At 45.9% G+C, this 12,563-nt stretch overlaps 1 protein-coding gene across 4 annotated transcripts in view; it reads right to left on the reverse strand.

Moving 5' to 3' along the window:
* Window positions 1–357: 357 nt before the first annotated feature.
* Window positions 358–12,563, reverse strand: part of ILDR1 (immunoglobulin like domain containing receptor 1) — a 30,376-nt gene continuing 18,170 nt past the window's right edge. Inside the window, exons 4-8 of one of the 4 annotated variants that reach the window (XM_058555893.1) lie at window positions 12,142–12,261; window positions 11,715–11,861; window positions 5,523–5,654; window positions 4,486–5,303; window positions 358–468 (exon numbers count right to left, since the gene is read on the reverse strand). In XM_058555893.1, the coding sequence (XP_058411876.1) occupies window positions 427–468; window positions 4,486–5,303; window positions 5,523–5,654; window positions 11,715–11,861; window positions 12,142–12,261 (1,259 nt within the window). In that variant the 3' untranslated portion in view covers window positions 358–426. The other 3 variants (XM_058555895.1, XM_058555892.1, XM_058555894.1) reach the window with 3 other exon arrangements.

A 12,563-nucleotide genomic window follows, 5' to 3' on the forward strand; every position in this document is an offset into this window, starting at 1 on the left:
TGCTATCGAGATAGAGACAAGTTCCTATGGAAATTTCCCTATAGTACTCCATAGATTTCCTGCTCCTGAAACATGTTTGACTTCTTCTTAACGATTCCTGAGTTATCACTTTGAGAATGGCCATGGCTCTGAGCAGTGTAATCTAGTTGAACACTCAGGCTACTAAGTTGCTGAGAGATCACACGCCAGTTAGGGTCCATTGCAAGTCAGAGACTATCTAAATATGCAGAGAGTATGACCAAGGCTAAAACTACAGTCATCAATTGCTCAAACTCTTGTTTTTAATATTCTTCTATTTGATTCTCAGAATCTAACCCCAAACTGTTGGATACAGTCATGAAGTGTCCCTCCCACGTCATCTGGAAGTCTAGGTGATGCTGATGACATGCTGAGAAGTAGCCACAGAAGTAGTGCTGTGCCCGGTGACTAAATGATGACACTCCTTCCACTATGGGAGCTGTCTCTCTCCTGAGGAATAGACGAACACACAAAAAATCAGATCAGTTGAGATCTATTGTCTATGCATACAATACACAAGGTACGCTGGATTCTGGTGCAAATCCTAGGGGAGTGGTGGCTGCTGGGATAGCAGATCTGAATCTAAAACATATTTCTTGACTCTTCATGAAGCCAGTCTCTCCCCCAGGCTTAAGTTTCTCTTCTTTCCTACCTCTCTGGAGCTTCCCTCAAAAACCTTTAATTTCTGAAAATTTCTTACAGTCTCATTCACTCTGCCTCTTGCAGATTTTTAACATCGTCAAGTAAGTCTCCCTTAGACTGGAGAAAGGTACCCTGTTCCATTCATCAGTCCATCTCTCTACTATTCGTTTATGAAGACATGGCCCAGTTTTCCTTTTCTTATTTATAGTCTCCTGTACCATTCCTTCTCAGCCCTTTTCTAAAAAGTTTAGCTTCATACCTTAGTATTTCTCTGAAGTTATTTTTCAAAGATCACTAATTACCTCTTCCTGACCAAACTCAGTGGCTTTTCTTCAGAAGTTATTCTACTTTATCTCTCGGCTTTTTCAACTTGCTCTACGAGGGCAAGGACTATGGTTTACATTTCTTATATTTCTCTATGTGTTGTAGGAGAGCATTTTTATTTAGGTTTTGAATATCTACAGCTGCAGTCCACGAATGTGACCTTATCTTATTTGAAATGGCAAAATAAGGTATCTGTCCCAAAACATACTGTTTAAAACACTGTATATTTATGTATATTCAGGTTGCTATAAAAAATTTGTGTTTCCATTTTATCAGGAAAGGGAGTTTAAGGGGGTATGGTTTCTAATCAAAATGCTGTGGGATGAAAGCTCTCTGACACAAAGGAAAGCATGAAATGGGGCCAAAGGAACTTATCCAGGGCTTGCTGAAGGAAAACCTAGACATAATCAAGGACTAGACATTTTACTGAAAACAGATTAAGTATCGTGATCTAACAAAACTTTTATTGAATCAAAGAGTCAAGCAAAAATTGAAAAAAAAAATCTTGGAGTCTCTACAGAAAGTTTAACTTGGAGAGGAAAGGATGTAGTTTTCTCTTATATTAGAACAGGTGTGTACAGGCCAAGTTTGGAACAAACCAGAAATGCCTTGGGAAGCCCTATCTGATAAGGCAAGATTGGAAAGATAATTGATTTGAAGGAGGCCAGGAACACAGGGGCCACTCAGTCTGAAACCACTGGAGTTTAAAGCTTGATGTTACAGCTTCTTATATTTCTGAGGTTGTAGCCTTTGATGGAGTGAAAAGACCACTAGACCTGAAGTGAGAAGATCTCAGCTGGAGTTCTGGTTCTGGAGTCTAATAGGAGATTCCTCAACATCACTTCCATTTTCTCATGGGCACTGCACGAGAAAAGTTCTTACCTATTTCGGGGTCCCATGAGATCACCTTCATGGAAGCCCTTGTCCCTTGATCTACTTGTTAAACATTATTCTTGACAGAAGGTTCACGTGAGCCAAAAGATTTTTTGATGAATTCACATTGCTCTGAATATTTAATAAAGTACTTTTAATAAGTACTTTGTAAAAAGTTACGGTAAAGCTGTAACTGCTGAAAGCTTGATTTAAGAAAATAGTGACACACCCTATCAACTCTAGGAGTAAACAGAAACTTTGTTATACATAACCAAAGATCACCATCTAGTGGCCCAGTTGTATTATAACTTCTGAAGTGGGCTGCAAGCTCCATAGACTTCAGAGGCTAAGAAAGTGTGTGGGAAGCACCAGTCCCACCAAGGAGAGGAGGGAAGAGCGAGACTCTGGCCCTGGAGAACTTTGCTTCATTAAGGGTATTCAAAACTCAAGTTACAAACAAAACACCTGTGGCCTTCAAACCAACTAGTATTCTAAATCAAGCTTTGGTCTTGGGCCTCTGGTCCCTCATAATATGAACAGACAGTTGAATGTGATAAAGTAAAGTGATAACTCTTTGGGAGATAAGCTCAGGTAGATCCAAAACAATGAAGGCTTTTAAAATTATTTTGAGCACACTCTTTGCTTCTTATGAGCAACTTTACAATTGAAAATTTGGTTTCCTTGTGGTAGAATTATTGGTGGGTACAGCTTGATGATAAAGGAAGCTGTGATACTTCCCAAAAACGAGGAAGAAATACAGTCACCAGAAAACAGCACTGCCCCACATAATTCTCTTCTCTCTTTCTAATGAGGCAGCATGAGTTATTGAAAAGGGCACAGGCTTGAGAGTCAGAGGGCTATGTTCAAATTCTGGCTTCATTCACTATTGGCTATGTGACTCCGGGCATGTTACTTAATCTCTCTGAGCCTCACAGGGCTGTTGCAAGGATTAAATGAAATAAGGCTTCGAAAGGGCTTACCCCAGTGTCTGGAACATAATTGGTGTTCCTTTTATCCTTCTCTCACTTATAAGAACCCACATAATTTAACTTAGAAGAAAATAAAAGAAAAAATTTAACTTAGAAGAAAATAGGGTTTGGGTTTTGGTCCAAAAACTGGCTTTTAAATTACATTTTTCTGTTAAAATGAAGATAAGAGGCAGTTTAGTTACTATATGACTGAAGTAACAGTAGCTGTCTTGGGTCTGACTGGTTCTGTGTTTTCTTTCAGGATGTAATTTTCTTACTTGGGAAAAAGAAAGAGCTGTATCCACGATAAAAATGAAGACAATAGTACAAACCGTACAGGGTGTCGTAAGGATTAAATGAGAGGCTGCATAAATGTCCTCAGCTCAGTACCACTTAGTAAGGATACTACTAATTTTCTTTATTACTGGTCTTTGCCTCTCACGGGACATCGGTGAGAATACGATGTAATTGCCATTGATTATTTCAGAAATGCCTGCGGGCCTTTGCTACCTTTTTCGAAATCACTCTCTCACCAATGCTCTTCCCTAGAAAGACCAGAGCTGTGTCTCTCATAACATGCCTGTTCCTTTGCACACACACCATGTATATGATTGGTTTTTAAACAAATCACAGCAGAACTTGCATTTCCTAATGAGAGTTGTATCCTTCAAAATATGTGAGAGACTAAAATTCTTTTTCCTATAAAATCCCTCTATTCTGGGAACTTCCCTCAGAGCCTACTACATATCCCTTTATCTCAATAGAAGCGAAACAGAAAAGGATTTTGGTCAAATAGAGAAACAGACTTTCATGGGTAGCCATGTATGTTGCCTCTGAAGGCAGTTCATAAATATTTTTGAGCAATGGCAGCATAACTTTGCAAAATGGTAACGTTAAAGGAATACCATCATTTGGGTATATTAATTATAACATGATCTTTTAAAAGTCACATCTTAAAAAAAAAGGTCTATATTTAGAAGCCCCTCTTTGTGCCCCTTTTAGGCTGGTAAGCTATGACTGACACCCACTGGCACCTTGTTTATTCACAGAATCCTAAAGTTTTGACCCATATTTGAGATATCAGGTGGGTTTTGTTTTTTTTAATCAGTTTAATGATCTTTTCCAGGGGGACTCAGAGGGCTCATCAAATACAACAGGGCCTTGCACACTGACGTGCAGCCCGCAGAAGTGGCACAAATGTCCTCTGTCAGGCCGTGGTCTAATTTGGGGTATGGAAATAGGGGTGCTAAGTAAAGCAAAGTAGCTATGACAGGAAGTAAAGCCTTAGCCGCGAAGGCCGGCGTTCAAGTCTCAGCTCCACAACTCACAAGGTGCTTCATTATTCTGAGCCTCATTTCCTCATCTGTGAAATGGGGGGACGCTGCCTGACCTGCCTCACGGTACTGATGAGGACTGGACTAGGATGACAGGGCCCTTTGTCAGCCTCAAGCACCGAGCCCCTCCCCCGCCCTCCGCCCTCACTGGGTCCCTTCTAGCTCTAACAAGGGGGCTCACCAAGCCCATGGGGCAAGCTGTGCAAAAAAGGGAGGAGATACCCTCAGCGGTGGCATGGGAGGTGGCCTGTGTCAGCTGTGGCCAAGCCCGGCTGAAGGGTCCCTTCCGCCCACGCCCGACCCTCAGCAGGATGCCCCAAGCTCACCGAACGCCTCTCCACACTCCCTTTTTTCCTGCCATTCTTGCCTGGGGTGACATCCAGTGAGCGGTAGCTGGGTGGCTTCTCCTCGGGCCAGGTTGGGGACTGCGAGCGGCGGCGGCGGGGCCCCCTGCTCCACGGCGGCCTCTCCCTCTCGTCGTCGGAGCTCCAGGAGCTGAGGCCCGAGGGCGGGGGAGGGGAGTAGCTGCGGTGCCTGCGCCGGCGGTGCCTCTGGGCGCCCTCCCGGGGGCTGGGCCTGCGGGGTCTCTCCGGGTAGCGGCTCCGGAGAGGGGGGTGGCTGGGCCGCCAGCGGGCCTCGCTGGACGAGGGGCCGTCGCTGAGGCTGTCCCTGTCTGACCAGGGCGTGGGTGACCCGCTGAGCCTGGAGCTGCGGTACCTTCCACTCCGCTGCTGGTTCAGCTCCCTTCGCTCCAACGCCCAGCCCTTAGGCTCCCGGTCCCGGAGCTGCGCGTGGAAATCAGAGTAGTGGTGCTGCCTTCTTCTCTCCCTCAGATCCCAGGGTCCAGGGGGAATCGGGGTGAGCCGTTGCTGGCAAGAGGAGTTGCTGGTCCTCTGCGAGGCTGGGAGGTCTCTGATCAGCGGGGGCAGGTGGATGACTCTGCGTTCCACCACCTCCGAGCCCAGGGAGGACAGCATGCTGAAGGGTTGACCAGATATGGCTTTGGGGTCAGGGGGTGGAGGCTGGGCCAGGTTGAGGTTCCGCAACTCTTTCTCCAAATACTCTAGGACACCATTGGTGATGGGCGGGTGAGCGGTGGTATGGGTCATTGGCATCTGTGGGAGGCTGGATTGCAGGGACAAATCTGAATGGAAACAAGGATAAGAACATGCAGAACTACTGGCCCCAAACATGCTCCTCAGAATCAGGGCACCAAAATGCCATATTGTTTAGCTTGCATCTGTCCCTCCGCATCCTCAGTCACAAAAATACCCACTTTATTGGTCACGAAGGCCCCATTGCAGCCCATGCTCCTACCCTTGCCCTCTGCCCTCTCCCACCCCAAATCTCTGACAAGGTTTACCTCGCTGCAGCAGTGGGTGCATTGGATAAGATGAAAACTGGGAGCTCCTGTCCGCCCCCCAGTACAGGGGTTTTTCCATCATCTGGGGGCCTAGGGCCTGAGCCTGCTTCATGTAGCGGTGGCGGGCCAGGGCTGCGGGGGAAAAAGGAGAAATGCAGACGCTCAGCTAGGGCAAGGCCCACACATCCCTCTTCACTTCTTTCCACCTAGAGGCCTTGACAAGAGGCCAGTTTCTCTCCTCAAAGTTCATTATGACCTATCTTGCACGGGAGTAAGAGTTAAGGGAGTCGTGAATTGACTATTCCTCTGGCAAGGAGCTGGGAATAAATTCCTTAGTCAAAAAGGCAACTCCTGCACCCCAGGGAAGTATACTCAGAAAACCTGACTTCCTAGTCTTGAAAACATTTCATCATCCTGCCCATTCCCAAGGTCACCCAGAAAGTATGCCAAATACATGGATATTAGCAGGCAATGAAATCTCAGGTCTTAGGCCAAACACAGAAGGTACAGATGCAAAGGGCTTAGAGGAGGCTGTGAGTCAGGGGCTGCCAGGGAAGCTCAGGGCTGCCTGCTCAGAGTAGAAAAAGAAAAAGAGAAGGACGGAGATGCTGAAGTCAATGGGTAGAATTACTGGTAAAAGGAGGGGGACTGAAAAACATTTCTGGTACAACAGCCGTGGCTGGGAGAAAACCAGTGGAAAGAATGCAAGAGAAGGCAAAAAGCTGAACTGGACCCCAGCGGATCTTTTCTACTCTTCTCCTCACTTTATTCAATGTTGGGGTCTTCTCTACTTAGGGAGACTCTCTTAGAGGAAATCTCTAAGGGGTAGGGTGGAGGCAGAGAAGGGAGAAGGGAAACACCATTTCCTTTCAGGGCAAAGAGAATAATATAAAAAAGCAGCACAAGGGATCCATAGAAGTGTCACTGCAGTCCCCTTGGTGCAACTGGTCTGAAGCACATAACCCATGGTGAGTGCAAATTAAAAACAAAAGCATTTAGTTGTTTTTGTTCATGAATTTCTATTTTGAGGTCACTGTGACAGTGCCACGTCTCCCAAAGTCCCTGTCTATTCATGCATGTAAGAAATGTACTTGTGTGTTTCAGTGCAGGAAGTGCTTGCCTCAGGCCCCCAGCTTGGTACTCTCACCTCCTTCTGGGTTCCTCAAGCCCTGTGGCCACCCCTAAAGCAGCCAGGCTCTGCCTGAGCCTTCCTTCTGGCACAGTAGGAGGGGAGAGAAGGCAGGCATTCCGGAGCCAGCTGCACCAGGTGGGGGATTTGCTGAGGCCGGCAGTTAAGGGGCCATTTGGATGGCTGCCCAGTGTCTCCAGTGTGAAACAAACTTCCAGCACAACAGGAAGTGGTTGCAGCAGAGCCCCCAGAAATGTCTGGAGCTCTAGCCCTGATGGTGAGTCATGGCCCAGCCCGGAGGAAATCGGATGCAAACTTATAGCAGCTCAGCCAGCTGCCATACCTTTGGCACCCCTAACCCTCTGAAGACAAGCCCACACGCTCAGCACTTCCTCTCCCTCTTGCTAACAGAGGCCTCCCCAAGCTCCCTGTATGTGCCACCATCAGCACACATAATGCCCTGGTTAATACATGCCCGGCACTTTACATAAGCTAACTAGTCCTCAGAGAAGTCTCTTAATGCGAGAATCAGATGAGGGAGCTGGGCTCAGAGAGGCTACCTTCCCAGCTCAAGGTGCCCTAACTGGTAAACTGCAGAGGCAGGACGTGACCCTGTGTCTGTCTGACACCCAAGCCTGTGCTCTTTCTGCCAAACCACCGAGTCCCCAGACTCCTTTATTTCTGTGATGAAGCAAAAAAAACAAAAACCTTCCCCAGAAGTATGTCCTCGTTTTATTTCTCTCCAACTCAGCTCCATACCTTTCAAAACCCACTCCAGATTAGTCTCTGCTTCCAAGGCCTGGGGACATCTGATTCTGTTGGGAACAACCCTGCCCACGCCCTGCCCCTGTATTTGAATCCTGGCTTCTTCCAGATGGTACCATTTCCCCTTTTGGCCACTTCCTTCCCCTACTCCTCCAATTCATTAGGAGAGAAAGGGAGAGTTAGTCTTACTGCTTGCTCCCCAAGTGACTTTTTTAAATTAATGAGACCCCCTGTACAGATAACTCCCTAGAGACCCTTCCAGATGTGCCATGAGCTTTCCTGTCAAATTTTCACAAACTCCAGAAATTAACCTACTGGCTCCCTTCTTAGCTGCCACAACCTTTTTACTAGGGTCCCTCCCTTCCCTGATGCACTGGAACTGATAAGATGGGAGTGGAAAACACAGCCTCTGAGGCTCTCCCTTGCCCTCCTGTTCCTGAAAACAGTTCCGAGGGGATGTCTAGACTACCAGGGTTTTCTGCTGCTTACCTAATGGGGAATCAGACAGTCAATAAAATAAGAAACATGGAGAAAGTAACAAAGTTTCAAAAGACTCCTAATAAGTTATCTCTGAACCTTATTGGAGTAAAGTCTGTCTTGGTCACCCTTAAGGAGTTTGTTAAAAATACAGACTCCTGAATCCCACTGCCAGAGCCTCTCCTTCAGTCTAATGCAAGACAAGAAAATCTGTGTTTTCAACAACCTCCCTAATTCTAATACAGGGAGTCAAATTGGAGTTGACCATTGGGGATTCTCAATAACTTTTTGAGAAATATGGTCCTCAGAGATAGGTTTCCTTAAATATGGGCTATGAGGGTGAGATGAACTTCAACTTGAATCCCAGCATGTACTAGCTGTGTGATTTTGAGTGAGTTTCCAGAGTGTCTGAGCCAAGTCTCTTCTTCTGTGAGCTAGGGACAATAATACCTATTTCACAAGGTCGTTGAGGTTAAATGAGGTAATACACATGAAATGCTTATTATATGACAGTCAATGGATACTGGCTGTCATTGTTATAATAAATTGTTATAAGAAGTCGCTTCTTTTGCCTTAGATCCCATAGGAGAGACAAAAGTACACATTTGGAGACTAAACTACCACAGGCATTTTATCCTCATTTCTGAGGAAAACCCAGGGCATATTCTTTAAGACGTCCCCTTTGTGACAGAACTGACACTCCACACCACCCCTCCTCCAGAACCCTGTGCCTATCCTCCCCTGCAGCCGGCATCACCTGTGGTACCTGCACTTGCCCAGAACTGCTTATCATTCCTTACCAGCCCCTCTCCACTCTCACAGAGCCCGTTCTTGGCCCTCTCTTGACCCACGGTCACACAGTCCTTTTGCTTTTTCCCATACTACCAATCCCCTCTGATTGGACTGACCAGTTATTGCAGTGACATCCTCAGGAGCTTCCTAGAGTCACATGCCCTTTGAACTCTTACCATTTCAGCTTTAGGGAACCACCAGCAGATGCTTCCTGGCCCCACACCGCCAGAGCTGACTGCACAGACAACCGACCTCAAATAGCCCTCCCTCCCAACCTGGCTTTCCTTGACTGATCTATTGATCCTGCTTCCCTCCTCTAGGGCAACAGTTTATATATTCCCTAATTCTCCTGTCTTCCCCTTCCCACGAACTTTCAGCTGATGACAAAATCTTTGTTGAGGAAGAGGAACCAGCACTGGGCATGGAATCAAGAGAGCTATATCTATTCCAGGACCCGCCACTCACAAGTCGTAATTGTGGAAAAGTCTCTCTAGGCCTCACTTCCCTCCACTGTGAGGGGGATGTGGAGGTGAGTGACATAGATTAGAGATTCTCATTGTGGCCTGTGGCCCACTGCAGTGTGTGCCTAGAGCTTCTGCGAGGAGGAGAGCCAGAACCCATCTAGGGATGAAAGATGTTTTCTCTAGTTCTCATGAAAAAATAAGGTCCAGTTTCAATAACTTTTATCTTTAAGTTCTACTATGGGTTGTTTACTAATATTAAGTGAATTATAAAGAGTTACTAAAATTTGGTGTCATTTTCATTTTTCTCCTCTCTGGTCCTCTATTAATTCTCAAGTGGGAGCAAGTTAGGGAGGTGGGCTGTGGTCAGAGAAGTTCAAGAACCACTGACGTCATTCTCAAAGCTTCCTTCTGCATCTAGAATTTTGATTTGCTGAAAGCAAGACAGGCTGGTGTGAGCTCTCTCAGCTTCCTTCCTTAAACTTTAATCATCTTCCACATTTTAATGGCTTCCTCTCTCTCTTCAGAGGTCAGCTGCCTTTCCTTTCCTTTCTAAAGGTAGTCTGTTCACTGTAAGCCTGATGTCACTCCACCAGCTCCACCACTCCTCCGTGCATTTTACTTCATAATGCATTTTACTTACTTTCTATTGGCCTTGGTTCTTTGCCTACAAATATGCTTAGGTTATCTTCTTCTAAAAAAACCAACAGTCACACACACCGTTTTCGGCCTCCAAGAACTTTTCTTAACTACTTCTGCCCCCTCCATGTAGTCTCCTCTTGTCACCAAACTTCTCAGGACAGTCTGCCCTAGTGACTCACTTTGAAGGTGACCTCATCTGCTCAAGTCCAGGGCCTTTTATTTGTGGCCTACATTTCTTTATTTTACTAGTTCTTCTAAGTGAACTCTAACCACTTAGGAGAAACCACTCTCCCCCAGAACCTGTTTATCAGCTTAATGACAGCAGATACATTTATCATTTGTGCTGACGTTATCCCCAGTCCTGCCTGTTTTGAGTGCCCCACTGACCTAGGGATTCTAAGGCATCTTGGGAGGGTTCTTCTCATCTCATTTGGCATATTACTACTTCAGTGACAGTGACTTCTCCAGGGCATCTCTCCAGAGGTCCTTGAAAGATAGGAAGCTCCATGGCCCAATACTGAGTTCTCTGTTATTTTTCTTCTCTTTAAGGAGTTCATTGGTATCTCAAGCAATCTCATCATGATCTACACAGAGGTTATGTCAGCCTCTGTTGTGGGAAATTCAGGCACTCATAAGTCAGATGAACATGAATTCAACACTGTACTGCCTCTGCTACTTACTAGCTCTGTGACTTCTCTGACTTTCAGTCTCCTCATCTGTTAAATAGTGATGATACCTGCCTTCTAGGGGTGTGAAGATTCAATAGGGAAATATATGCAAAGGGCCTACAAATAGCAAACATCCAATAAAAGTTAGTTCTCTTTGCCTGTAAGAAAGCAACCTCAGAACACAGGCCTGAAACCAGACTCAGACCACTGACCTTCTTGACATTGTAGATTAGATTTTGTTTCTATCTTTAGATACAATTCTTTATTTTTCCTTTTAAAAAAATTTCCTTTCAAATGGACCAAAAAGATAAGAGTGGTTATCTCTGGGTACTCAGATTAGTATTTACATTTTACTGAATTTCTCAAATTTTCTACAATGTAATACTTTACTTACATCATCAGGAAAAGGAAATGTTATTTAAAAAGGCACAAAAACTCCTTCCTTTCAAAGCAGTTGATTCCACTCCATCTATTTACTAAGAAAAGATCTTTGTAGAATAATTTTTTATTCTTTTGCCTTTACCATGCATTCTGCGGCCAAATTTTCTAGAGCATGTCATAATTATGTTTTCAAAGGGCAATTTTCAGCCCAAAGAAAGATCCCATTAAGTGCAAGATCTTCTTCTGTTCCGTCTTCCCTTCCTCTAACACAAAGGTTCTCAAAGTACGGCCCCCAGACTAGCAGCATCACATCACTTGGGAACTTTTGAGAAATACAAATTCTTGGATCCACCCCAGACCGATTAAATCAGAAACTCTGGAGGTGGAGGTGGAGCCAGCAATTAAGTTTTAACAAGCCCTCCAGGAGATTCTGATGTGAACTTAAGTTTGAGAACCACTGCTGTAACACCTCTCTCCTCTCCTCTGTTCTTTTCAAGTCATCTCTAAGGAGTGGCCTTCTCTCTCGCTGCCACATTCAAACCACTCCATCCAGCCACCTCGTGCCCAAGCGAGGGCAGTGCCAGGAGCACAGGCATAAGGGCTGCGGAGCAAATGCCATCAGCAGGCAGAGCCATCTGAAGGAGGCCTTAGGCAGGGTAGGATGTGGACAGGCAGAAGTCCTCTCACTTGGCTCTACAGCTTCCCCAAGCATCATTTTCTGGGCTGAGGCCAAACTCCCCTGAACCTGTGATGGGAGAAGGGCAGGGAGGAGAACCTGGAAGAACCTCAGGTTTTGACCTGGGCATGTGATGCTGATCTGTTTGGGGCACCAGGCGCCAGCACCACCGCATCCCACTGCTCGTCCGTCCCCTCTCACCTTCCTCAGGGCAGCAGCAGCGGGTGGGACAGCAGGGGCAGCGGATGTAGCAGCAGCAATACTGAGGGCAGCACTGGCACCAGCACACTCCAATCAGCAGGAGGAGGAGGAGGGCTCCCAGAATGATGAAGATCACCGTCAGCCAGTCTGTAGGAAGAAGCCCAGCAGGGGTTGAACGAAATCTGCAGGGGCATGCTTCCAGTTCTAACATTCTGGAGGTCTAATAAATATAGCTCTTGACCTACAGGTTAAGGTTGAGCAATATAATGGCAAAGAAAAAAAAGTTTAGCTTTGATAAGGGAACTTCAGAGGTTGGCAATCTACCAACAGTAACCTGGGCTTGCTGGTTTCTGTTTTTGTTTTTTTTCTGTATATAAAAGTGTCATGGTGGTGGGGTGGCCAAAGAGAAAGCTCCAGCAGCACTTACGTAGGACAATGAGCTTCACCTCCTTATCTGGGTCTCCTGATGTGTCCCCTGGAGCCTCAATGGTGCAATAATACACTCCATGGTCCCACCACATCACTTCATTAATCACAAGATCTGCTCCTGCAAAGAAGGAGGAAGTACCAGTGGTTTCTGACCTATGGTAGCTTCAAGACCCCAGCACTGTCCTTCCACAACCTAAGAGGGCCCCCTTAGAGAAAGGCCTCAGAGAAAGGCCTCACTTCCTTCCTTAGAGACCCTCCTCTTTCTTCAAACAGTACTGATGGCAGTACTGACCATTCATTGAGCTCTGCTAGGTACTTGAAAGGATTTTGGATACATCACCTCATTTAATTCCCACCACCACTCTCTAAGTGGGTGACATAGAGATTACCAGTTGTCTTCCAGTGTCTATTCTCCCTTTC

Source organism: Diceros bicornis, chromosome 15, assembly GCF_020826845.1.
Source record: "Diceros bicornis minor isolate mBicDic1 chromosome 15, mDicBic1.mat.cur, whole genome shotgun sequence".
In the NCBI taxonomy this organism is placed as follows: domain Eukaryota; kingdom Metazoa; phylum Chordata; class Mammalia; order Perissodactyla; family Rhinocerotidae; genus Diceros; species Diceros bicornis.